Raw genomic sequence first — 26,771 nt, 5'->3', positions numbered from 1 at the left:
AATCAATGTGAGTAAATGCTGCGGAATGCTCCTTGGGAACGGAGAAGCCTAAGGAATCGGGTCTTGACGGACTCCACCCACTCAAGGTAAATCCTGAATCCCCAGCTTCCGATGTCGTATTATAGTTTGTTTTCTAATGGGGTCTGGGGATGAATTACGCATGCCGCGAAGATAATTGTAGCGCCAAGATAACGCCCAGGTTCTGCTAAGATGGGATATGTGAGATCAACTCATTTCAGGATGGGTATTCATATGGACGAGTATTTGTATGAAGATTGCCCCCCTATATAATGTGGTCTAATTTCACCGATAATCAACGATATAGTGCCTACATACGCGAAGTGTATGTAGAATGCAGAGCCGTATATGTTGTATAGTTAGTAGATCTAGATTAAGTACATAAGTTCGGCTCCCAACGTACCCTTCGGCGGTGTACTCCGTAACACATACACGAGGCGTCTAGGGATACGGCAAGTATCAATGTTTCATGTCATCGGCGTGTTTTCTTATCTCTCTTGGCGAGGATTCAGCTTATTCCTTCCATGGAGAGAATCGGGATAAGTCCGAAAAATAGATCAGTATTAAAGAAGGGTGTATCCTTTGGGTCTTATGCCAGCAGTCTAATTTCTATTCAATATTGGCACTACTAAAGTGGAACCCTCCAGGCCTGATTCTATTCAAGATCAGCTTATCCGACCTTAAATGGTATATACGTTGTACACATTTACAATCATCCGAACATGCACCAGCGGCCCCCTTCCCCGTCGGGATATATCGAGCCACTCACAACCGCCCCCCACGCCCCTGATAACCGTCCCATCTCCCAGAACGAGTTAACAACCGCAAGCTTTCGCTTGGAGCGACCCAATGAAGAAATCAAGTATATACCGGGCATGTGGTCTTCTGGGGGCAGCACAGCAGTGTCTATCTCTGGAAACCAGACACCAGAAGACAACACTGTGTGCTCAACTATCTCCCGTCACTTCCGCGCAGACATAGACACCACACATACCGATATTCCTCTTATAATATGCGGGTTCGTTGGTGGATTGGTGGATGGGCTATCATTTAATGCATGGGGCAGCTTTTCAAGTATGCAAACAGGTATGTAAAGTTTATAGTTACCCGTGCAATTTATTCCCGCTGCACAAAGCACATAGGGCTAATGATAAACCGCATAGGAAATACCATCTTCTTAGCCTTAGGTGCCTCCGGTCAGCCTGCAACCCCAGCATATCTCTGGGCGAAGTCCCTCATCGCCCTAACCATCTTCCTTGCGAGTAATCTCATCTTCATTCACATGCATCGGCTCTTGGGGCCACGACGCCGCTCAACTATGATAATCTCATTTGGTATTCAGACTATTGCCCTTTTAGCGACAGCAGTTCTTATCGAGCTGGAGGTCATCACCCCGAAGCCGGAGGACCCCCGAGCTCCGATTGAATGGATGCAAGCCCTAGCAATTTCACTTCTAGCTTTCCAAGCGGGAGGCCAGATCTGTGCTTCCCGGGTCCTGGCCCTAGATGAAATCCCAACTGTTGTTGTGACGGCTATGCTATGCGATCTGCTTGTCGATCCAAAGCTGACTGCAAAGTTCAACCCGAAGCGCAACCGTCGAGTAGGGGCTTTTCTGGCATTGTTTCTGGGCGCCATGACAGCGGGTGGGCTTTCTAAGGCCACGACTATGGCGTCTAGTATATGGCTTGCTATGGGTCTGAAGTTGATAGTTACCTTGGGATGGGTTGTTTGGCAGCGGGAGGGGAGGAGAAAGAGTGAATTTGAGGTGTGACTTGGCCTTGTTTATTTTTGCGTCCTTATTAAGATAGGCATGTACACGAGCTCACGAAACCAACAAGTAAAGCTTAGTTTGCTTTGTTAAAATATTCACTTTTATCACCTAATACGACCGATTCATCTTCTTTAGCTTGTCCACCCCCCCTATCTCTGTGTCTATTCGAAACACTATAGTATCAATTATATTGCTTTTCTCTCCCGTAAGCCTCGCTATCACAGACCTTACTATTTCCAACCTCACATTTCACAACCACCACCAGTAAAGCCTCCTGTAAGCGGCTCCCTAGGTCACAGTGAAATCAACTTCACGTTATACGCCCTTTGTCACTGGGAAAACCATGTCTCGTAATAGGTGGCATCTCACGACCTCATTCGATAATCGATCCACCCAACCCCCACAAATCATCACGGCTGATCTTATACGTCTATCAACACAATATATTAAGTTCCAGTACTAGTTACCTCTTGGATCTCGCGCTCGAATACTTACAAGCTCGTCTTATCGGGTACTGATAGGATCTGAACCTCCCCAACATCCACCACCTAGTAGTGTAGCAAGCAGTCAAGCATCAACGGTACCCGGATGGAAGTTGTTCCCATTGGCGATCGTTCCCACTCTGGCCAGGCGGAACTCACCTTACCTCTTGGCCTATAAATCTTAAAGTTGCACCCACCCACCCACCCACCCACCTACTTAACGGTTCTTACGCTAACTTTAGCCACGCTGGACCGCCTCGATCGGATCTGGACACCTCTGCGCTGCCGTTGATCGACTCCCCCAACCTCTAGTCAAAGCTAGCGAACCATATACAGACGCTCATCACACGCCAAAGACACCTGAGACCAGTTTGACCCGCCTGGACTACATATAGACATCTACGTGCAGCACTACATATACAACTTGCAACATGCCGTCTCTTGATTTTATGCAAGATTGGACTTTTGTGGATACGATGGATTAGATGCCCGACTGAAACATTCAATTTTTGGTTCTTATGGGGGCGGGCAGTGGACACCCCGTCTATTATGGGAATATGAGATTGCTGGTGACCAACACCTTTTTGCTCTTGTCAGATGTTTTATGTTCACGTAATAAATTAATATTGCATCATGGGTATCAGGAATCAGACACAGCAGAGAAATATATCGTTGTTTGCAAACTTGCGGTGGTATAATTAAAATCTATAACTGAAATCTAGTCTATGATTTTATAAAAGGGCTGGTCTATGATACCTGACAGTACCATCCTCATTTGCTCTCATCTGAGAGAACGAAGTGCAGAACACCAGGTTGCCCACTGGCACGTCCCTTGCTCTCCGAGACATAGATGCACTTGCGGAAGGTAACCATCAAGGAGTACAGGAAGCTCTCTTCCTTCTCCTCGTGGTAGTTTTCACCGAGCATAGGCTGGATGGCCTTGGTGGCTTTCTCCGCGTTGTAGAATGGAATGCGGCTGAAAAGGTGGTGGACCACGTGGTAGTCAATGATTTCGTGGAAGAAGTGACGGCCAATGAAGCCGGTGGTGCGGTCAATGGTGGCCAGTGCTCCCTTGGTGTAAGTCCAGGCTTCCGCGGTGTAGTGAGCAACCTCGGGGTGAGTGTGTTGAAGGTATGTGATGGCAACTGTCGATTCAGTTAGTTCTTATTCTAGAGTCTTAGGTAAGATAGGAATGAAAGACGTACTCAGCCAGTGGTGAACCCAGAGATAGGGGACCACGTAGAGGAAGAAGACATTCCACGCTCCGATGATAGTTCCAGTGTACCAGACGATAGAGCCCATGATCAACAAGCCGATGTCGGAGTAGGCAATGAGCTTCCACTGGGCGGCCGTGAAGATTGAGCTTGATGGGTTGTAGTGGCTTTCATACTTCACCTTCTCACTTCCTTCAGGGCCACTCTTAGTACCAGCGGTCACATTCAGGATGAGATACATCTGCCATCCCAACAATTGGTGTCCGATGAGCTGGACAAAGGATACAATGGGTGTTTCCTCAGCGAGGTGCTTCAACTGCTCAATGCTGACATTTCTCTTCGACGCCAAATCATCCTCAGTCCAGGGGACAAAGACGGTGTCCTTCTCCATGTGGCCGGTGTAGCGATGGTGGCGAGCGTGGGTGATCTTCCATGAGAAGTATGGGACCATAAGGAAGGAGTGTGTAGCCCAACCAACGAAATCATTGATACCTTGGTGCTTCGAGAAGGCACCGTGGCCACATTCATGAGCAAGAATCCATAGTCCTGTACCAACACAGCCTTGGAAGAACCCATACACGGCCCAGGCAACAACTCGCATGGGCAGAGAAGGGAGGAGATGAATGTGAAGGGCAGCGTAAATCAGAGCTGCACAGTAGATGCTATCCCTAGCGAGGTAGAGGAGGGAGGTGGTGAGGGATGATTCGAAGCATTCCTTCGGGATTGCTTCTTTGAGGGCTTGCAAGCTAGGAACATCGTTTTGCTGCAGAAGCAGAATATTAGTACATGGGTACTGTTTAATGGGTGATTTGGGGAATATCTCATACCTGTTCTGCCTGTTTGACAGGCTGCCTTTGTGTTACGGCCATTTTGAAGTAGTTTATTGAAGATGACAGTGATAAGAAAATGTTTAGAGGACTGGGGGTAGTTTTATTTCTCTAATATTATTATTATTATTTTTTCTTTTGCCCCTTCGCCCCCATAAAGTATTCCGTAGGCTCGAAAAAAATGGGCTCGAGATTACCGGAACTCAAAAAAACATTGACCAATCTCCTTTTCCAATTCTTTTCCAGAACACTGTCAAATTCGGTGCACAGACTAGAGAATAGCTTTTTGATTGGATGATCGTCTAGCGGATGGACGCGCTTGTTCCATGGATTCACACTGCACTAGCCTGTTCCTTCTATTTTAATTTTTTTTCAACGTTTCTGGGGCCCAACGGAATTTTAGTCCATTGACACTCTTTTTGGTAACGGACTCACTCAATTACCAAAATAGAGCCACACCTCGAATGTGATACCTGATACTGTCTCATTCTGCGAATAAATCTATGGGGCTATTAGGGCACTAGCTATGCATTTCCGCGTTTGCCTTTGGAGGCTATCCACCTCGCGGGAAGTCTCATACACCACCCCCTTTTTCAACCTCGGGAGAATCTAGGGATCCACTAAGAAGCAAAGGTTGAGAAAAAGTTAATAAACGGCTTGGCGGTTATGCCGTTGTCCTACTGGCTCTGTCAGGGGCAGGGGGAGCACTGCCCTCAATTGTGAAAAACGTCCCCCTTTTGGAGTAAGCACTTTTTTGGCCATCAGACACGACTTTCCCCGAAAAACAATAAATCAAAATAGTAACCCAGGATCTTTCAGCAAATACGCTCCATTATTTACCAGCAGGATGCGCAGTAATTTCGGCCATTGGAGGAATAGCTTTGGACTCTATTTTAAGCTTATTTTCGTGTCACGCTGTACAACTCCGGACTTCGTACCTACGTGGCCGTAATGTAGGTACCGTACTCTGTACTCCGTACGCGTTGCCAGATTGATATTGATCTTGGCTTGAATCAGGTGTAAGATTTTCTCAATCATCACGATTCGCCATGACCTCTCATTTCTGTTAACATTACCCAATCGGAAAGCTATCAAAAACAACGTGTTATTTCACCTAGTCGTTTTTTTCCCCTGATATTTTTAATTGAACATTTCGTGTTGCGCAGTTTTGATATGTAAAACCTAGATGAGATAATTATAGAATGTCCACATCGCGTATGAGTCCCGAGGACAAGGCAATCGCCGGGGTTTAAGTCGCTTCTTTCGATACTCCATGCTCGTACCTTATTTAAAGTTAAGTTTTCACCTCGGCAGGGAGATCGGAGAACGGATGCACGTGACGGCATGAACACGCCGCCCTAATTTCTTCGAAAAACACTCGGGATCACATGAGGACGCTCGAATATTTGCATGTGGTTGAATAATATCAACATCCCGCCTGACGCAACAACCCCGAATTACATGTGCGTTCGCCCGATATGGAATTATATCTTGCAGTTCCAAATCCTTTATCTTTTCCCTTGTATAAACGTGCATTTCAACACTGATTGCGTATTTAGTGTGCCATAACTATTCAATGGGACTCGAACTAATCTCATATCCTACTAGAGAATGACACGTCTCGTCAGCTGTTTCAACACATGTTAAATGCATGAAACTTATATTGGTATCGCTCCATTCGCTGTACGATTCCAGTTGAACGGGGATTTATTCATCGCATTCCACATGATCCTTGATGTACAACTGCATGGACTGCCTACATTCAGCGGTTGTTTACTATATCACATGTGTGTATTTGTGTTATCTTTAAATCATATTTCGCAACCTCGGATGACATGTAGTAATAATCCACTATCTAATCCTAGTCCAGGACATAGAAAGCTAGGGTCTAAGAACAGGCTGACCATGTTTTGAAAATGGGGGCTGAATGTTGGAAACACACCATTCTACGCATTTATAGTGATTGAAAAATGCGAGCGAAATAATAATATAATATGGCCCGCCATCCATGGAGATTTAAGAGAGAGGTATCTCGAGGGAGCAATCATCTCATCTGGAGACGAGACAGCAAGAACTTCAATTTTTGAACTTGTTCACATCGCGACAAGCCTATGGGATATTAGGTCCCAAAGGTCAAATATTCGCCGTATTTCCTATCGGCGTCTGTCCATTCCTCTTCATCCCATCCTCGGTAACGCGGGAATGGTAACTTTGTTTTTTAGCATCCGGAATCCAACCATTCCTAGCTTCCTGGCAGTCAACGCATCGGAGAGAATCAGACAGCCAGGAATATCAAACCAATACACGTGACCTGTAGGGAATACACTTCCTTTTCTTTTTCTTTCCCTTCTTTTTCTTTCCCCTCAGGCATACAGTCCAGGTCTTGTTAGTTGATTCAATTTACCTTTGGAGTCCGATCATCTGCAAAATGGGGTTGGATAACGGAGATTCCGTCAGACAATTCGTCATTCTTACACCTCGATTGATTATTGTTCCCACCCCAACAGCAGTCTCCTTCAAATCATACCGGGCACTTTATTCCGACTTACATGCAAATGTGGACTTCTGCCAAATGGGTTTCGGGCATCACTTTCCAGCCAGGGTATGGAGCGATGAGGAGACGCGCAATTGGATTCAGACGCGTGATATTGAACGTTGTTGGCAAAGGCGCGGTTTGGGTGATTTTGCTGTGGGGTTGCGCGGACCATCCACATTCGGACCCAACAATCACCCCACACAAAATGATGGGTTCGTCACACTCAAAGGCGATGACTACGTTCGGGTTGCGGGACTCAATAATATTCATATCGCTACCTCCGAGTGGGTGGGCTATGCAGGGCTCCGTGATGCGACAACAACTTCGATGCCGCCACGAGAGCCTGGAGATCCTGCGCTGCCATTATGGGTCAAAATGATTGAGCTGCGGTACGGTGTCTCGCCAAAATTCTGGGGACAAGGAATTGCGCAGGAAGCGTCGAAGGCCATTATGCGGTGGTCTGTGGATGAAAGAGGGGTCAAAAGATTCATCGCCGAAACAGAGAGAGATAACAGCAGAAGTGGAAATCTGTTGCGAAAACTTGGCTTTACACCGAGTGACACAAACTATTGGAAAGAACCAAGTGAACTGGAATGGGAGTGTGCTGCCAAATGAACCCCGAGACATATCCTATACCATGGCGTCTCGAATTCGATGCCCCTACATATTCGCAATGCAGCCCCGCTGTTGCTTGCCATTTACCAATCTACCTCGTACCTTGGTGGGGATTTCGTCCAGCAACGTTGAATTCATATATGCACCAAAAGATACCCATATCACCAGGATGTTGGATGTTAATTGGATCGAAAATCTAACCACCTCAACCTCAAATTGCGTCAATGCCAGCCTAAATACATCTTACAGGTTATTCCCAATGATAATTCCCCCTCCCAGCTGGTGTTAAGCAATACTGACCCATCACGTACTTGGCTGCAATTCCGACAAGGTGGAGTATTTTGACATCATCGCTTACTCTGTATACTATCTCGTTAATTGATAAGAATACAGCCCCGATTAAAAAAGGCTCACATCTTGTTGATGATATTTCTCAGATAACAAGATATTTTTCGAACATATTCTTCTTCACTTTCAAAGGCCATCCACGAGACGACTTCTTGTCATGGGACCCCGGTATCAAAGCGTTGCTGTGATCGGCGCTGGTCCATCTGGCATTTCTACCGTCAAAGCCTTGCAAGAAGAGAAGATCTTCCAAACGATACGTCTATTCGAGCGCCGGGGTCACATTGGGGGAATCTGGCAGTACGATGAGGTTCCTGATCTGTTTCCATCCCAAGACTCTTCCAGTGAACAAGACCACGGAATCCCAAGTCGTCTTCCGCTGCTTAAACCTCCTTCCCCTGAAGACGTAACGTCTCGCACAGGCATTTACGATGGTCTTGACAGTAATGTCGGCGCCAAAGTCATGGCTTTCACACACACCCCCTTTCCTGAGATAAATTCGGCATCGTCAACCCGACACTTAGGGCAGTCCAACCCAACCCGGCCATTTCGGGTGGTGAGAAAATACTTGGAAGATATATTCCAAAACTATCTTCATCTTGCCTCGCTAAATACAACAGTCGAAAAAGTTGAAAAGCGGGACGGACAATGGACCTTAGTACTTCGTCAGTCCGGTCACGGGGGCGGTAACACTCCCAAGGACTATTGGTGGGAAGAGCAATTCCATGCTGTGATCGTTGCATCGGGGCATTACAGTGTGCCTTATGTTCCTTTTGTCCCAGGGCTAGATGCTGCCTTCGCGCGCTATCCGACTGCATTTGAGCATTCGAAGGCATTCCGACAGGCAGACGATTACGTGGACAAGCGTGTGGTAGTTGTTGGAGGCAGTGTCTCGTCAGCAGATCTTGTCGCAGATTTACATGCCATTGTGAAAGGTCCCCTCGAGCTATCCCAGAGAGGGAAGAACGAGGCACTGCAATCCGCATGGGATCTACCTAATGTCAATTCTAGGCCAACGATCAAAGAGATCCAAGCAACAGAGAAAGGGATAAACGTTGTCTTTTCCGACAACAGCCTTTTGGACGGTGTGGACAAGATCATTTTCGCCACTGGGTACAAACTGTCCTATCCATTCATTGTCCCAAACCCCGTGACCCCCAACAACCGGGTAGCAGGGTTTTACCAGCACATTTTCAAGATTGGGGATCCATCTTTAGCTCTGGTCGGCCAGGTGCGCGCTGCGATCAGCTTCCGGGTTTATGAATATCAGGCCGTTGCCGTTGCCCGATATTTCGCCGGAAGGAATGCAACATCATTGCCAACGCCACAAGAGCAGGATCTTTGGGAGGTCCAAAGACTTCAATACAAAGGCCATACAGCTCTGTTTCACGAAATCAAGCCTGACTTCAAGGAATATTTCGGTTTCTTAACGGATTTGGCTGGGCCCCCAGCACCGGGAACGGATGGTTACTCACTCCCTCCTTGGGAAGATCGATGGGCAGAACAAGGATTCGAGATTCTCCAGCGAAAGGACAAGTACTGGAAGTCACTACGAAGAGCGGCGGATGGATTAGGGGCAGTGACGGCTAAGCTTTGAGTGAACATCGCCTACTGTACGCGAGAAGGGAAATATATATATTGCAGCCTCGGGTTGCCCAGTGTTACAAAAGCTCTATTGCACATCCTAGACAAATAATGCATATACACTGCATGACCTGGCTTTCCTTTTCCGTTTTGGTGCTCACCCCTAGCCGCTTTTTAATCACCAACTAAGCCGCAGGAACTTACAACACCCAGGTGTCTGCGATGTTTGGCCGCTATACACCTTCGCAGCGAATTCGATTGGTTTGACGTGATCCCTGTGGTATGTAAATGGTGAGTTCCTAGATTCATAACAAATCTATAGGCTCAAATGAGATCTTGAAGAAATATAGTTATGTATCGGAAGCTGTTGAACTATGGGACGCTGAAAAGTCAGACTTCCAGTCTGATTGATACTATGTGTTCGGAGATATCAACAAGCGCCATGCCCATATGCTTTCATGAAAGGATAGTTACAGCAAGTAACCACACAGGCGTCTACTCCTCCGGACCTCTGTGTCCCATCTTCTCAGCAGCTCTCTGCTTCCCGCCCTCCGTCACAAGAGGATTATGCTGCGCGCTACATGGGTCAATCAGTAAACGTTCAAGTTTTCCCTTAAGGTCATACTCACGCTTTAAGCCCAGCTGAGACCCTAACTGGGTCTTTGCTTTCATCGCCTCTTGCCTTATACAATTCCTCACGAGGCTGATCACCGCCGAGCTCATTAAGCTTGGCTTGTGCATTTTCCTTTGCTTCTTGTCCAACTTTCGGGTTTCTCAGCGCGCTGTAAAAGATACATTAGGTCTCAGATACGCTGACGAGTCTTTACGGACCGGAATATAATACTTACGCCTTGTAGCCACGCATCTCGTTGAGGTTTTCTTCTGTCGGCATATTGATCTATGTTATTGGTTCAGGTGAGTGATCGTTTAACGAAGTCTAAGTCTGTCTTCGACAGATAATCCATCTACTTAAATGTTCTAATCATCAGCAGGTTGCCACATATTCATTTCTCCGTCACTACTCATCCGAAGACTTGTTCGCCGTTATGATATAATTATGATGTCCCCTGATCGCATGGCCTCCACTAATTGGGATAGACATCCATCCCATCATACGGCCGTAACATTTAATGTTAGCATGAAAATCTGTTAACGGATTTAAGTTGTTGTGGTACTATATATAAAGTCCTAGTTATAACCATGGTTGTCCTGGCATAACCATCCAACCGTCAGCTGGTCTCTCCAATGCGTTCAAGTTTGGTCCGAATTGCTGACCATCCTGGTTGGACGAAGTCAACATTCCAAAGGAGCCTGTCATAAGAAAATGATCGGCTATAGCTTAGTTAGACCAGGCAAGAGAGAAAGCTCGACCCGAAACTCACGCTCGAATAAACCCATATTATCTGGTGCTAGCAGACTTCCTTCCAGGGGTTGACCGGTAAACTTGGCGGAATTTTCGAGTAAAGCGTTCGTTTGATAATTGTCTTGTAAGTCGCGGGAGACATCTTGGCTAAAAGAGAGGTTGGAATTGTGACCGTCGCTGGCCTCTGCGAGGACGAAACTAACAGTTTCGGCGGCTTTTGTTGCTTCTTTGGAAGTGAAACTTCTTCGCATCCAAATGGACCTAGAGATTTGAAGGGCTGCCCGAATCTCCTGTTCCTGCTGTAATGTTTTCCCCCGATGCAGCATGGAACATAGTACCATAGTAGCAGTGAGGAATTGGTGGTTCATAATGGAAGTCACACGGAACCTCATGGTATACAGTTGGCCGCCCGGGCATGTTTCCTCATCAAGCATATGTTGGATGTTCAACATTCCCAGCGAAGCATCCAAGCAGGCTTTTCGTGAGTAGCTCATTGGATCATCGTCTGGATTAGCCGAGTTTATATACAGAAACCGGCGATGAAGAACAATCTGCCCTTTATAGACCATATGACCCAAGAACAATCGCGACATGATGACCTGCGGAGAGTCCGTCACACTCGCCGCTAAGGGCTTCATCTGCAAAAGAGGCGGAATACTAGCTGCGGCTTCTTGCAGTATGCCGTCGACGCGCATCACATCTGCATAACTATATGGCTTAACCGCATCTGTGAGGTCGACCACTATGCCCAGTGCTGCCAAGATACGTCTTCTAGCGATCAGACCGAGGGAATTGGTGTATTCAGTCAGGGGACGCGATGGAGGAAGGTATATTGACTGTTCGTCAAAGTCCGTGTCGTTCAAATTTCGCGGTTCTGCTGTGTCCCATTTCCTGTCGGATATCATGCGTGGCATGCCCATTTGGTTCGACACAAGTGTATCGCCCATCAAGACCGTCGCCCACAAACGGCGACGCATCTCCCCTTGAAAGGGAGAAATTCCTGGGAAATGACTGGGATCACGGTGGTAGCCCATCCGCATGGCTAGGTTTATTTCCAAGGCCAGCAAATACCACATATCTTGATCAGCGTCCGTGCGAAGGCAAAATTCAATATAGACGTAGTTGATCACCGTTTGAAGAACATACGGCCCTGTTCTAGTGTATTCGCCCAACACTAGGCACTGGACAATCTTTTCTCGATAGAGATCAATCTGAAGCGACAGATGTTCCACTTCGGCGTCCAATGTATCCGTAGTCAAACAGGCAAGGCAGATCATGCTGAATAGAAGACCGATCCACATGATCGGAACGCTAGATGGATTCGTCCAAAATGCCTCATACTACTCTCGTCAGCGAAAATATTCAATGCTCACGATGGAGAAAACTTGCCTCTCTTAAAAAGCTTGGCCCGTGAACGGCTGCTATAAGGATAGTCAATACCAGATACACAGACCCTGATGGAGCATAAAGGAGGGTACGAACAAGCAGAAACTAGATCTAGAAAATTAAAGAATCGAGATATATAGCGATCAACAGCAGCCTTGGGGGCAACGCTGCCAAAATCTCGCCACGAGAGGCGATTTTGCGGCACCCGTATAGGAGTAGTGCATACCCAGATCTTGGCCGGGACGGGTCATGCGTAGGCTCGTCCGACAGTTGGTCTGGGGTATTAGCTAGTCGTAACTGCTCATCGCGATCAAAGTGATCCTTTATATCCGCAATACCATCAAGAATCGCCGCCCAGTGATCACCACCTACATACCGTAGCTCAGACTCACTGATGCGCATGCTGCCACACTCCGAATGCCCGTCGATCGGCGCTTCCATGACAGTATCCATGGTAGGAGTCCCCTGAGGCATAGAGCGAGCAGAGTCTGGCACTGGCACAGAGGTAGCATGGCCTCTGTTCGCCGAGTCGCCCATCAGCGACACAACCAGTCGTTCTAGCTGTACCAGTCGGTCGTGGATATTTGGGGCCGCAGCCGCAGACTGAGGCTTTGAAATGCCAGTGAAACCCGAATTATCAGGATATGTGCAGATTTGTCCTCGAGAAGAACAGTACGAGCAAGGGTTTTGACGATCACATCGCGATCTGTACAACAAAAAGTGAACAGATCGTCCTGTGAGTGCTGGTCACAGACGGGCTGACGGAATGACATTCTTACTTACGGCGGCGGCACGGGTTACATGACAGTTGCAGCTTGTCCCGTTGCCGACTTGGCTTTGGTCGAGGATGTGATCTAGAATCGGCTTCGGGAAGCACTGCCTCTGGTTCCATTGAAGGTGTTGGATTGGTGTTTGACATCACAATAATCCCCGAATTGTTCTGTGATACTGTCAGATGGTCTCTACAGCGTCCAATATACTCAACTTTCGTAGGCGGTGGTCACGATCACGCAAATTGAATAGGCTAAGCTAATGTTGTCAAACACGAAGCTTGTCTCAACGGAAAACCGAACAAAGTCCGGGAAGTCAGCTGATCTCCGAGGATCCGACCTACGGTAACGTATAGTGGCCAGTGCGACATACCATATTAAATTTTGACCGCCTTCTATATCAACTTCTATAGGGTCAATTTCTACACTAATAACCTCTATCAATTTCTATAGTCAATAAAATGCTCATACACTGGTTTTATGGAAATGTTCTGCTGGTAAAATACGATATGGCGCACTGGCGGCTGTACTCTGCCGTACTTCGACCCTCCGACCCTCCGACCCTCCGATCGTCCGGTCCGGTCCGTGCGTCTGAGATCGATGTAGACCCACGACGGCATCTCTCTCTCTCGATATGCCTTAACATTTTGGGGTATCTCTCCGTTTCTTCCATTCCTAACCCCCTGATAGCATCGGAGCGCCATGTCCGGACCCGATAAAGCCAACACATGCATCTTCCTTCCATTTCGAAGCTCCTATTTCCGTAATCCACCTGAAAGAAACCCATAGGGGAAATCAATCACTCGGCTCAAAATGAATTTAAATAGCACAGAAACGCCAAAGAGACTTACAGATAGCATTTTATTTTGACATTATTTCACACCTTGTCGTAAGGATGTCTTCCACCCTAAGCTCCACCGACATCGCCCCAAGCCAACTGGAGGTTGGTCTAGAAAAGAAGGACGACTCTATGATCATCGACTGGGACGGACCTGAGGACCGTGGGAATCCTCGAAACTGGTCATCACGCAAAAGATGGGGGCACGTTGTTATCATTTCGATATTGGCCTTGATTACGTATGTTTCAGTACTCCGTGCCTACTTCCTCGTAGATCGAAGCGACTGTATGCCGTGCTTTCTATGCCCTTGTCTCTTACCCCCTATATCCAACAGTTCTTATTTGCCTTATATGACAATTGCTTACTTATTATTGAAAAGCAACATGGCCCCCACAATGTGTGCACCCGGGGCAAAGGATATCGCCGCCGATCTCCACATCACTTCTACAGTTGTCAGCACGCTCACTGTAACGCTCTATGTTCTCGGCCTTGCTATTGGCCCTATGTTCATGTCACCATTGAGTGAGATGTACGGCCGGGTGCCCGTGTACCACGCTGCCACGAGCATATTTGTCGCCTTTATTATTGGTAACGCTTTAAGTAAGACTACAGCCCAATTCATGGTCTTTCGATTTATCTCGGGATGTGCAGGCGGCACTCCAATGGCATTGGGCGGGGGAACTATTGCGGACATTACTAGCGTGCAGCAACGGGCGGTCGCTATGGCATTGTTTAGTATGGGTCCACTTGCGGGGCCAGTAAGTGTCATCTTCGGTCTGCTAAGTCTAAAGCAAAACTAATCTCGCTCATTTAGGTGCTCGGTCCCGTAATTGGGGGCTTTGTGGCAGCTGGTAAGGGCTGGCGTTGGACATTTTGGCTTCTTGCCATTCTAGGCGTATTTTTCGGGTGCACTTCTGTGCTTGTTCTGCGAGAAACACACCCCAAGGTACTACTAGAGCGGAAGGCCGCTTATCTTCGTGCTAGTACGGGCAATTCCAATTGGCGCTCGAAATTAGACAGCACCTTGTCGCCCCGCCAAGTCCTCCTACAGGTACTGGTCCGTCCGATAATGCTTCTTGTGCGGTCGCCCATTCTCTTCGTGATCTCCCTTTACGTGGCACTGGTGTTTGGTGTGATGTATTTGCTTTTCACTACATTTACCACTGTCTTCGAGGGCCAGTACGGGTTCTCGACCTCCATTTCGGGGCTCACGTATCTCGGACTCGGTGTGGCGCTAGTGATTAGCATGGTGCTTTTCAACTTGCTGAACGGTCGTGTTCAGGCGGCACGCATGAAAGCTGACGGCGTGCACCAACCCCGCCCTGAGTATCGTCTTCTTCTCATGATCTGGTTTAGTCCGTTCGTGGCCGGAGGGTTGTTCCTCTATGGCTGGACGGCATACTACAAAGTCCATTGGTTCGTTCCCATTCTTGGCACAAGTTTGATGGGCTTTGGTGCGTTCTTCGTTATTGTAAGCTTTCTCTACTTGATGGCCACAGCCTCAATTTTTGTTGCTAATATGTTTCAATTTAGACACCTGCACAACTGTACCTGATCGATGTCTTCGGGTCTGAGGCCGCGGCATCAGCCTTGGGAGCCAACAACCTACTTCGGTACATTTCCAGCACATTCTTGCCACTTGCCGGGCCCGCGATGTATAGCAGTCTGAACTATGGATGGGGAAATTCCTTGTTGGGGTTCATAGCGTTGGCGTTCGTTCCAGCGCCTGTCCTCTTTTACAAGTATGGAGAGCAGCTCCGTACGAAGGCGAGCGCATAGACTAGATTAACTTGGGGGCTTCCAACCAGTGTGTTTGCCTTCGCTTCGGAGACAAGGATAATATCATTTAATATTTGCTTTGAGACTGCGTTCAGGAAAAAGTGAAAATCGCCGATGGACTAATTAATTAGAGTTGTTGTAGTAAATACTGGGGTGGGGTGGGGAGAAAGCAGACGAAGAATCATAATCGATTGTAACTAGAAATCCAGGGGTTTATATACCCTGGTAAAACCATCTAAACAAAGGCTCAGTCTGTAGCAAGCAAGCAATCAAGCAAACAAGCAAACATATTTGGGATGATGCTCCAACACCTGGTCCCCACGGTGAGCCACTATGTACAACCTTTCCAGAACCATATTCCGCAAGACGTTTAGTACATTTGTAATTATTCTGTTCTACTCGGAATTTCACGACCTAGCAATAAGATAGTACATCGGTATTATTGTTCATCTCCACAATATAAGTGGTGCACTAACTTAACTCTACCGGCAGATCCTGTTTTGGTTGTACCTACCAAGCGTCACTGCTGGATCTATCTACTCTTGGCTGCCGTAATATAGTGTTTGTATATAATCGAGTCCCATTCAGTTTGGCAAGAGAGCACATATGTCTAATTCCCGGGTGTACCTTACCATGTCTCTTCAGCTTGTGTGTTCTGTAAAGCTTTTTTGCGTGCCAGGTACTTACTCTACGTGGGGACCAACAGTGCAATCAGTGAGGAGAACATGAAACTTTTCAGAAACCCTCCATTCACATGCTCAAATAAAAAAGGGTTACCACAACCGGATGTTAACAGATATGGTAGAGGTATATATATTCACCCATTTCCTTAGTTTGGAACCGTGCAGCTTTCGGAGGAAACTGGGAGAGGTGGGAATCGCGGGGTGGACTATGATGTCTATTTCGGGATGATGTTGCTTATCTTTTCATTGAAGGAATGCAAGATATGCAAGATACAATACGGAAAATAGGAGTTTCCACTTGCAGTAAGTGAAGCAACTAACTATCAGTTCAATGCTACTCTGACAGTCTGACTGTCCGAGTATATTGTATTGGCTCAGATCCGGGGCCATGTGGGGCTATTTCCCCCATAAGGTCTAGTCCCAATGACCAGCCAATCAAAACCCAGGAACGTTTCATGGGTTGCCGATCACGAAAATGGTTGGCCAAGTGCTATTATTATAGCGTGCCCAGGTGGGGGTTAGACTATGTACCTAGGTACCTAGGTAGTTACCTAGGTGTCTTATATATAAGTGTGTTGCTCCCAAGGTTACTGCGAGGTAAATATCCCTCTTTATACCATTTCCAAGTAATTCAGCATCATGTTCGGATTTTTGCCTTACGGTATACTAGCTATTGCTTCTCTTGCAACAGCACGCGATCCCACAGTCTACCTCATTCGACACGGAGAGAAACCCAGTGATGGAGGAAATGGACTGAATTCACAAGGGCTCGAGCGTGCACAATGCCTTCGCGAAGTTTTCGGCAAGAATTCTGAGTACAACATTACCCACATTATGGCGCAGACGCCCAAGAGCAGTATGATCACATCCTGTCCCCGTGCGGCTTCGGTGCACATTATCATAGACTAGACTGGGGGCTAATGTGAACGGGACAGATGGTAAACGCGCCCGTCCCCATGACACCGTTGAGCCACTCGCTAAAGATCTCGGCCTCACTGTTGATACGTCTTGCGGTCGGGATGACCCAGATTGTGTCAAGGATGTGGTTGATGGATACGATGGAAAGGGCTTAGCCAATATACTGATTTGCTGGGAGCACGATGCACTGACGGATATTGCGGAAACCTTGGGAGTCAAGGATGCACCATCTTATCCGGACGATAGGTTAGTCCTCAACCCTCGTGTCATAGTTTTCGCTCGATCTTCTCTAACATTCATATAGTTTCGATATTATCTGGACCCTCCCAGGTCCTTACAAGGAAATAACGGCAAAGACCAGCGAGCATTGCCCTGGTTTGGATGATGACGAGTAAATGCGATAGTATCCACAGCAGGCTTTGTGCTTCTAACCGCTTATGGTCAAATCGCCCCGTATATATATTTTTTCTTAAAAAAGAAGACGTGACTTTGATATTACTTGATGTTAGACATCCGATAGACAAAGGTGGTACAAAGAACAATCCCTAGGAATTACAAATAACCTCATCGCCATGTTTTTTGACCGCGGCATTATTTACGTCTACCCATCCATCATCTATCTCAACTGCTTAAAAGCTGGAGGAGATGACCCTGGATGACATCCATTGACCAAGATTGACTACGCCATGGCTCTTTGCTTTGTTTGCGCTACTATGGTACGCCCCTATAACCCTTAACCCAGTATCAATTACTGGTAAATGCTTCCAGGCTATTGCCACGATCGGGTAACCTAGTGACATACCAGCAACCTGCGAGCAAAACTCCTGATGTAGGATAAGAGTACAAACTGAAACCAAAAGCAAGAAACCGCTAGTGGAACATGGTTTACAATGGCTTGGGAATATGGTATTGGAGACTACGATTAATCCATCTGATTTATACAAATTACAATTTGAGTACAATCAAAAGCAAGAGGGATTGGGGCCCCATTGATATTTCGTGGTTAAGCTGTGATTAGGAAATCGAGGGGTAATAGCCCAACAACTGGGGAAGATAAAAAGCAATCCATCCTAATGGTAAATCATGGGGTCACATAAGCAATGGAAAAGGCGCATTGAATGGCAAAGTACTAGCTCTGGTTCTAGCTGTACCGTGGTATAGATACCGAGTACCTATTCAATCTGCGAAACAGTGGTCTCTTTCTCGCTGGACTTGGGACCTTGGGCGGTTCCTTCCTCTGCGTGAATATCGGCGGTCTTGTCTGACTGAATCGCTCCCTGCTCTAGCCTGCGAACATGATGGTACTGCACAGTGGTCTTCCAGGGGGTAAGACCAGGGGTGGTAAACATGGTTTCGACCTCCTCCAGGGTTTTGCCAGCAGTTTCAGGGAAGGCAAAGAAAACATGAACAGTCATTGCGAAGCAAAAGACCCCAAAGACCAGATAAACCTTCCATTTGATGTTCTCAAAAGCGGGAGGGACAAAGTAGGATAGGGCAAAGTTAAAGATCCAGTTAGACGATGTCGAAAGTGCGACAGCCTTACCACGCAGTCGAAGGGGGTAGAGCTCAGGGGGGTAGATCCAGCTGACAGGACCCCAGGTTGGGGCGAAACTGGCAACGAAAAGATACGTGCAAGCGATCACTCCCTTGGCAGCCTTGGGGGCGTGGGAGAGATCCCACGACTGTTCGGGTGTATGGTTGAGACCACCCGGTGGAGCTGGCCTGCCGTACGATGCCATTATTCCTGCGTTGGCGAACATGAACACCATCATGAGGGTAGAACCAACCAAAAGGGGAGTTCGGCGGCCCCAACGATCAATGAAGAGCAAAGCTAGAATGGTCATCACCACGTTGATGACGTACTGAATCGAGGATGCGACAAGGTTCGAGTTTCCAGTGAGCCCAGCCATACCAAAGACGTAGGTAATGTAAAGCATCATGACGTTCATACCAGTAAGCTGCGACCAAATCTGAGTGAACATACCGAGGTGGGTTCGGTAGAGCATGGGACCCTTGAAAAGGTCGAGGTATGTGGCATCGCTGTTTTGGCGCTCAAACTCGACCATTTCACGGATCTCTTGTAGCTCTGCCTGCACGAAGGGCGCATTTCGGTCACCTTTGGCATGGACCGAAGCCAAAACCTCGTGAGCCTCGTCCCAGCGATTCTTCTTGGCCAACCAACGTGGACTCTCCGGCAACAAGAAGACCAATCCGAAAAGCAGCACGGCGGGAACCATCTGCAAACCCCATGGAGTGCGCCAAGCAGGGGGCCTTTGATGAAACTACAGCCATATGAGACGTAGAACATGATCAAGATACCCCATGTAATCGCCCACTGTTGTGCTCCAACGACCTGGCCACGTTTACTGGGCTGGGCTAACTCGGCGACATAGACGGGGACTTGGGCGCTGAGGATACCGACGGAAAGGCCGTTGATGAAGCGGCCAACGACAAGCTGGGCTATTCCATAAGATGAACACACGATGGCACTACCAATGCACCAGATCACCGAGCCAGACCGGATGGCCCCACGGCGACCCAGATAGTCGGTCACGAAACCGGAAGCTAGAGCACCAACCCAGGAACCACCAGGCATGGCTGCTGAGATACCACCCTGATTGGCAGAGGTAGGGCCACCACATAACCCCTGCGAGTTGGTGCCAGTTTGGTTGAAGAAACACTTGTACTGCTGGGTGCCAAGACTGTGAGAGATAGTCAGCGATCATAATCCCTCACCTTGACCTCATTAAGGAACGAGAAGTCTTACATGGCAGACATAGAGGCAATATCAAAACCGAATAGTGCGCCGCCAATGACGGCCACCATGGTGATGACATAGATGTTAGTTATCTTGTAACCCATGATGAAGTTCCGCAAGGAAGTCAGACGAGAGATGGAGGAAGAAAGAAGAAAGAAAAAGGAAAGAAACAAGAAGTAATGAGGAATTTAAAAGAAGCAAAACTGAGAAAATACAAAACCATAAAACAGTAAAACAGTAAAACGCCCAAATGGGTAAGGGCGCAACCCAAAAATCATTAAAGGCAAACGCGGAGGTGTGGAGATGCGGGGGAAAGGCGTATCTGGGGTTCCCCGGAATACCTGCATTATAGTTGCATCGCTACTATAAACGGATGTATAATGTTGAGTACTCCGTTGGGAGACCCCGTACGGAGAACCTAGAAAAACTTAGAAAAACGCTATAGTACACACTAAGAAAATACGGCTTTTCCATTTCAATATTACCCTGCCAAAGCCAGTATTGGAACCTTCAAAGCTATCAAGTCACCAATCACCAGCTGAATATCAAATTAGTTTGTGGTCAGATGCTGGCCAGCCCCCTAGTGTATGTAACTTCATGTGTCGCCTCAAGCCACATGGTATCATCACATGTCGGACATTTGCCTATTTTGTTCAAGGGTCTTGGTGGAAGGGACGTCCCTGGCTGGTTCCCCCTCCTTTATCCACGAAACACAGAACAGGTAAAATACAAACCAAATTTTGCACCATCAGAGAATCAACCACCAAACATAATCATAATGAGGGTCGACAGCCGTTCTGTGTTAATGTCGAAGTTGCAATCTTGGCTTGCGAGAGTCTTGAATTACCTAGGACCCATGGACGCCATCGCGAGACAGATGGCGGTCAGTTCTCCTTGGCAACACGCCTCTCCCGTTATGATTCGGTAACACGGCACATCCATGAGACAACGTCCTCGGGGCCTGTTTGTCAGACCAAGAAACAGTCACGTCCATGGTACGACCTGACTAACACACGACACTCTGGAAGCAAATTCCCATTCTAACTGACTGGTGCACCACCCTTAGGCCAATTCTACACAGGGGCTCGGCCAAACCCCAGGTCTATCGCCAGTCTCTTGGCACACCTGTAAAGCGCCACATTGCGGTTGGGGCTGGAGGATTGAGTGCGCACCCTGCGAAGCCGCAAATTAAGGCGCCAAGCAGGCCATCAAGGCTACGCTTACCAGGTTCAAAAATTACACCAGACTTTGGCTCTCGGAGTAAAAGCCGGAAACAAAGGGGCTCTTTTCTCACGTCAATTGCTGACCACCAAGATTAAGTCGTTAAAACTCGTTTTCTTTATCCTACTACCGCCGTCCTCAATTTCACCTGCCTCTTTCCCCCTCTTACCAGGTGATAAACGCACCGAAATGCCTAGCACTCCTAGTCTCAAAATATGGTGTAAGTAGTTTCCCCTGCCGAATCGAAAAGATCAAATAAAATAACAGCCTGAGGTGTATGCTTGTTAGTGTCATTTCCCGCCTTGTGCCCCTCGCAACTGATTCCGGCTCGCTTACTAGCCGGTACTAAAATGTGATCCGTCATATTATTTGCAACTTACAATGTTGCTCCGAGGCTGAAAGTCCATGCAGTCCAGATTGTGAACAACCGGTCCGTCAAAATGTGTTTAACCAACCGCTTAAATCTTCCCCTGAAATTTGCTAGCTTCATCTGGGGTCGTGCCCTAGGCCTAGCACATAATTGACGCCACTATACGGAGTACCTACGGCACTCCTCTAGCTCCATCTTTACCATTGCTTCTTTTGTCCTGGAAGACCTGGTCACTTGCACGAGCAATCCTTTATTAAGAGAGTACGGATTAACAAGAGTAGGCCTAACCTGAATTTTTTATGGCTCTTTAGATTTCACAAGCTTTACAAGGCTGCACTTTGGCGATCACGCTGACAGTGGCACATTTATCTTACGTGAGAGTTGTGGTTCCTTGTCCAGTAAAGGCTGGTGTTGAGCGCTCTCCCCACTAGAAATAGATACTCCGGAACGAATTGTGACAGAAAAAGTATACATGTACTCAAAGCCGTCAAGCAATACTCCGAGAAACCGCTGAGGTAAGGCCATGGTAGCTGCTAGCTCAATACGGAGTAAATGTGGGTGACGACGAAAAGGACACGATTGTGTGTGGCTTTTGGTGCAAAAATTGTGGTCTTTTCGCAGAGTAGCTTGAGTCTGCGATATATACACGCTTCGTGGAAACGTAGCGTTTTGCTGACGTACATCTTTGATGCGAGAGTTCTCATAGTTCATGAAACGAAAGGCATCATCAGATATACGCTGGCCCAACTTTGAAGGAGAAAGCCCAGAGGTTTATAAATAATATTATATAGGAGAGATGCGTCGAAAATTTACGTAATCAAGTTTATGTTATGACGAGCTCAATAATAGGTCCACCAAGCAGTAGATTCGCGGAATATCACAACAAACCAAACGGGATATATAGAACCGTTAATCCTGAACCAACAACCAGGCGACAACCAACAGATGCTATTATCATGGTGCGATACATCAGAATAACCACTCCTCCCAATCCTTGTTTTTTCTCAAAACACTTTCAGCACTCAACTCCATTATCATCTGCCTGTCGCTTTTGGAAGCTTAAACTTGGTTCGCTTCCCCAGTTAAGCTTCAGCTCCACGGCAATGTCGCGCTGCCAGGACGATGCAGATGACCATCCCTTTGAGTACAACTGGATCAATGGCGCTGAACACCTTGAAAAATACAAGCCCGAAGGCTACCATCCAATCATGATTGGCGATGTGCTCCATGACCGCTACCGCATCGTGGACAAGCTGGGCTTTGGGGGTTATTCAACTGTTTGGCTTGCGCAGGACAGATACCAGGATGATTATGTCGCCGTCAAGGTTGGGATTGCAAATTCACTCTCCCAGGAGATGAAGTGTCTCCGAACTCTCTCTGCTTCATCTGTACATCCCGGTCACGATGCGATTCCATCTCCTCTGGATGAATTCGAGGTTCGTGGACTTAATGGGGCTCATACATGCTACACGATGGTTCCTGCACGATGCAATCTGAGAGAGGTGTCGTTTAGCTGTTTGTTTCCCCTCGATGTCGCACGAGCGTTAGTCGGTGGAGTGGCGATGGCTGTCTCCCATATGCATTCATGTGGATACGTTCATGGAGGTTTGTTGCTATCCTTTGGTTCTTGATATTGTAGCTAATATGTTGTGACAGATATCCACCTCCGCAATATTTTGGTCAAACTTCCATCCAGCTTCAACCATCTATCCGTCAAACAGTTTTACGAGAAATATGGCGAACCAGAGACCGTCCCCATTACGCTCCGAAACGGAAAGCCGCTCCCACCGAACGTTCCACCAAAAGCAGTAATTCCGCTGTACCTGGGCATGGACGCGGATGAGTTCAAACTGAATGATGCACAAGTACTCCTCAGCGATTTTGGCGAGTCATATTCCCCGTCATCAGAAATTCGCCGAGGAGAGGACTGTCACGCACCACTTGCAGTACGGCCTCCAGAAGCTAGATTCGAACCGCGGGCCCCTCTCTTATACTCGGCGGATATCTGGAGTCTGGCAGTGGCAATTTGGGAGATATTGGGCATGAAGGCAATATTTAGTAATGAATATATTACAGAGGATGAGATGGTCTCCCAGCATATCGACGTGCTAGGGCCGATGCCTAGGAGTTGGTGGGATCGCTGGGAGGAACGTGGAGAATTCTTTGATCAAGATGGACATCCAACGGAAGGGCGGGAGATATGGCCCGAGCTTGAACAGGCGTTTGAGCGAGGTGTGCAGGACTATCGACGAAAGCTCCAAAGGGGGGTATTTGGAGAGGAGGAAAAACAGGCTATTCTCGATCTCATCCGTCGGATGCTGACATTTCAACCGGAAGAACGACCAACAATCGAGGAGGTTCTGGAATCCGAGTGGATGGTTAAATGGGTGTTACCTGACATGAAGAGTTGCAGGAACAGTAAATAATCCATCTGTGCCTCCAGGGCTGGTCTCATAAGTACAAAAGAAATACACTGTATTGTAAATGCCTTATTCCAACCCTTTGTATGCCAGTAGATCCCACTCACCCATAGTTTGATCCTTAGCTTCACAAGTGACTACAATAGTTACAATATCCATGAAGCCAATTATTTGTTCGGATCCCAGACGTCTGATGTAACCTTGGGAACCAGCCCTTGCTTTATCCTAGGTCGGATATTTCTTGTGTAGATCAGTTTTCAAGGAATGAGCTATAGGGCATCCTATTAACTTTTGGGGTCAAATACGACATCCGACCAGCGGTGCCGTGGTCCCAATATATCGAAATATATTATTGTAACATTTCTACGAGATGGAGATACTAGGGTTGCATGCCCCGCAAAATGCCATGATGCTTCTGGGTCAATGCTTCCAGGTAAATATATCAGGTGCATGTGGGAGTTCTATTAAGTCCAAATCTCCGTCACAAAGCAATTTTTTACATTTTTTACACATTCTGTCTCTAAGATGAATAATGAATAGCCCTGTCTCTTTCCCCTTACAAACGCAACAGGATGCAAGAAAACGTCGAGTTGAAGCTAACGGTCAGGTAGCATAGGATCAGTGTAAGAGACACTATTTTCTGGTACTCTCCCTAACCCCGTCGCTAATATATAGAGGAAATAAATCTCACGATTTAACAAGTGATGGAACAATATCGGGAAGTCTGACGCCTGTGGCGTTGGGGGTCAAAATGTGTGTGTGGGGGGGGGCTACATCCCGCGAATTCTCAATTTCTTCATTTCCCCCTTCCCTTCCTTCTCTCCGCTAATTTCATATAAAGGGCACAGCGACCAATTTACCATCTCTCATCTCTTTCAACCCCAAGTGATCCACTCGACGGCTTACCACCACCTTACACAGAGTACGACCCGCAGTCTGCGGCTCAAACGCCCCAATATGAGATACCATCCTATACTGCATGTGAAGATATCAGCACATCAGCAACGGCCAAATTACCATCTGCCATGAACGGATACTTTCAATGGAAACTTACAACCACATTTCATCTTGGGCCGACCGCGGACGAAAAGCTATACGCGGTTGTCTTCAATAACAAAACTACCATCATGTTACACGATGGTCCAACTAACAAGCACCCATTAATGGCAATGGCTCAGAGTGACAGATGGGGAAGGAGCAGACCCGTCGTTATCACACTCCCACTTCGTCCAGGGTCTCAGCATCAAGACTCCACCGTGGAACAGGTCGTTCCCGGCGGACCGTTGAAGCACTTTTCACCTAGCCACATGTTCGAAATATCCGTGGGTCCAAAAGGAACAGCACGGGGGAGGTTTGAGTGGCGTAACAGCCATGGCAACGAAATCAAAGAACCTGTCGGTTTTTCATATGGATGGAAATTGGTGCGGTTGACAGGACCGGTGAACAATGTAGCCGGGAGCAGAAAGGAGCGCGCCCGGGGTTATACAAGCGATGGATTAGAGATTGTGGCTCTCATCGCACACAACGCTTCTTGGAGCATGACCAAAGGGTTTTGATTCGCCTTTATGGGCGCTGGTTTGACTGGTACCATGGGAGAAAATTGGGAGATCGTCGTTTTGACTACTGCTCTCCAATTGTGGTTTATAGATATCCAAGACACATCGGCTACAACCGCAGCTGCAGGTGCTGCCACCAGGTTGAATTGACTGCAAAGCCTGCTCTGTTGTATTCTGAGCTTATAATTTCCATATAATTCCCGATGTGGCCTCGACTCTACGACGGACATCTATCTCCCCCATTTCATTGTACTAAGGCAATGACTATATTCCATTTTGGAGGGATGAATATATCATCTGTGCTATATTTTCACAATGAATTTCCGAATGGAATAGTTCCCTCGAGGTCTAAGTATCAAGATGATGTACTTTTGTCGCTGAAAAGAGATTGGGGTCAATCTAAAGCCTTTTGTTGGGGCGACTTTGACGAAGGGGTACGAGTGCGCAGTATTTCTACTACGGTTGCTATATAGACTCATAGTACACCGGTCGAAGCCACGTGCCTAGGTTGGATGGTCATTGATGAAACTGGCGGCATCCGCGGGAGCGGATATTAACGTTGAAATCTTGACAAGATGGTCCGTTGATCAACAAAGCCAGTGAAGTGCACCGGACATCGTGTGTCGATAGTAATTGCGCGCGAAATTTGTCACTAACATTGTCTAGTCTGAGAGATTCTGGGATTCATTCAAGTCCAACATTTTCCCATGTCTCAGGTCGATCTCCAGCTCCTCGCTCCACTCTCACCCCCCGCAAGCCCACCCAAGCTGATCCACCTTCGTTATCGTCAGTTTTTGTATTCCCATGCTGCTCGATATCCATTTAATATCTTCGTTGTTGCTATGCTCGGCAGAATTTTATCACTTTGAAGCGATGTGAAGAACTGTCTGTACCAGATAACGACATGACTCTACGACTCTCGGGCACCATATTCACTACGGAGTATCGTCGCAATAACTTGCACATGCACCTAAGTGGCTCTTCAACTGTCAATCTCTGCCCCTCAGGCCTAAACACCCCCACCTATCCACATGAAGTTCGGGAGATTCCGTAGAGAACTGGATACAATCATTCCTTTTCATATTTATGAATATAGTCGGAAATAAAATCCGAGAAAGCGGAAAACCTCCAGACAAACGCAATTGTCTCGGGTTTAAGACGTTGAAATTTTCCTTCAAAAGTGGAAACGAACAATTTGCAGCCTCTCAGAGTGTCCGGATATAGATCCACCGGGGGATATGGCGCCCCAACATTGGCCACGTCGGATCAAAGTTTGATCTTCAGCGGTGGCCAAATCTGCGATAATAGAAATTGCA

General features: G+C 47.3%; 10 protein-coding genes across 10 annotated transcripts; 7 read left to right on the top strand and 3 right to left on the bottom strand.

Moving 5' to 3' along the window:
* Nucleotides 1–740: 740 nt before the first annotated feature.
* Nucleotides 741–1,789, top strand: N7516_006630 (YoaK family protein; the record flags this gene model as incomplete). Its single annotated transcript, XM_057219350.1, has 2 exons — nt 741–1,104; nt 1,182–1,789. 2 exons carry the CDS (start codon nt 741–743, stop codon nt 1,787–1,789), a joined length of 972 nt encoding a protein of 323 aa, XP_057073441.1.
* Nucleotides 1,790–3,042: 1,253 nt separating this feature from the next.
* N7516_006629 (oleate delta-12 desaturase) lies at nt 3,043–4,354 on the bottom strand (the record flags this gene model as incomplete). Its single annotated transcript, XM_057219349.1, has 3 exons — nt 3,043–3,416; nt 3,477–4,248; nt 4,313–4,354. 3 exons carry the CDS (start codon nt 4,352–4,354, stop codon nt 3,043–3,045), a joined length of 1,188 nt encoding a protein of 395 aa, XP_057073440.1.
* Nucleotides 4,355–6,740: 2,386 nt separating this feature from the next.
* Nucleotides 6,741–7,463, top strand: N7516_006628 (GNAT family N-acetyltransferase; the record flags this gene model as incomplete). The annotated part of the gene is made up of 1 exon (XM_057219348.1): nt 6,741–7,463. One exon carries the CDS (start codon nt 6,741–6,743, stop codon nt 7,461–7,463), a length of 723 nt encoding a protein of 240 aa, XP_057073439.1.
* Nucleotides 7,464–7,968: 505 nt separating this feature from the next.
* On the top strand, nt 7,969–9,405 carry N7516_006627 (uncharacterized protein; the record flags this gene model as incomplete). The annotated part of the gene is made up of 1 exon (XM_057219347.1): nt 7,969–9,405. The coding sequence occupies one exon, from the start codon at nt 7,969–7,971 to the stop codon at nt 9,403–9,405; it is 1,437 nt and encodes a 478-aa protein (XP_057073438.1).
* A 482-nt stretch (nt 9,406–9,887) lies between these two features.
* Nucleotides 9,888–12,678, bottom strand: N7516_006626 (uncharacterized protein; the record flags this gene model as incomplete). The annotated part of the gene is made up of 6 exons (XM_057219346.1): nt 9,888–9,969; nt 10,022–10,174; nt 10,241–10,274; nt 10,620–10,724; nt 10,775–12,066; nt 12,368–12,678. 6 exons carry the CDS (start codon nt 12,676–12,678, stop codon nt 9,888–9,890), a joined length of 1,977 nt encoding a protein of 658 aa, XP_057073437.1.
* A 1,128-nt stretch (nt 12,679–13,806) lies between these two features.
* Nucleotides 13,807–15,529, top strand: N7516_006625 (MFS transporter; the record flags this gene model as incomplete). Its single annotated transcript, XM_057219345.1, has 4 exons — nt 13,807–13,988; nt 14,130–14,508; nt 14,565–15,221; nt 15,284–15,529. The coding sequence occupies 4 exons, from the start codon at nt 13,807–13,809 to the stop codon at nt 15,527–15,529; spliced, it is 1,464 nt and encodes a 487-aa protein (XP_057073436.1).
* A 1,322-nt stretch (nt 15,530–16,851) lies between these two features.
* On the top strand, nt 16,852–17,525 carry N7516_006624 (uncharacterized protein; the record flags this gene model as incomplete). The annotated part of the gene is made up of 3 exons (XM_057219344.1): nt 16,852–17,068; nt 17,148–17,376; nt 17,435–17,525. 3 exons carry the CDS (start codon nt 16,852–16,854, stop codon nt 17,523–17,525), a joined length of 537 nt encoding a protein of 178 aa, XP_057073435.1.
* A 777-nt stretch (nt 17,526–18,302) lies between these two features.
* N7516_006623 (sugar porter family MFS transporter) lies at nt 18,303–19,992 on the bottom strand (the record flags this gene model as incomplete). Its single annotated transcript, XM_057219343.1, has 3 exons — nt 18,303–19,401; nt 19,467–19,832; nt 19,898–19,992. The coding sequence occupies 3 exons, from the start codon at nt 19,990–19,992 to the stop codon at nt 18,303–18,305; spliced, it is 1,560 nt and encodes a 519-aa protein (XP_057073434.1).
* Nucleotides 19,993–22,582: 2,590 nt separating this feature from the next.
* Nucleotides 22,583–23,905, top strand: N7516_006622 (kinase-like domain-containing protein; the record flags this gene model as incomplete). The annotated part of the gene is made up of 2 exons (XM_057219342.1): nt 22,583–23,084; nt 23,136–23,905. The coding sequence occupies 2 exons, from the start codon at nt 22,583–22,585 to the stop codon at nt 23,903–23,905; spliced, it is 1,272 nt and encodes a 423-aa protein (XP_057073433.1).
* A 364-nt stretch (nt 23,906–24,269) lies between these two features.
* Nucleotides 24,270–25,455, top strand: N7516_006621 (uncharacterized protein; the record flags this gene model as incomplete). The annotated part of the gene is made up of 2 exons (XM_057219341.1): nt 24,270–24,332; nt 24,748–25,455. The coding sequence occupies 2 exons, from the start codon at nt 24,270–24,272 to the stop codon at nt 25,453–25,455; spliced, it is 771 nt and encodes a 256-aa protein (XP_057073432.1).
* Between the last annotated feature and the right edge of the window lie 1,316 nt (nt 25,456–26,771).

Source organism: Penicillium verrucosum (genome assembly GCF_028828655.1).
Source record: "Penicillium verrucosum strain IBT 35672 chromosome Unknown utg000002l_segment0_segment0, whole genome shotgun sequence".
NCBI lineage: Eukaryota > Fungi > Ascomycota > Eurotiomycetes > Eurotiales > Aspergillaceae > Penicillium > Penicillium verrucosum.
This window is presented reverse-complemented; position numbering and strand designations above follow the sequence as displayed.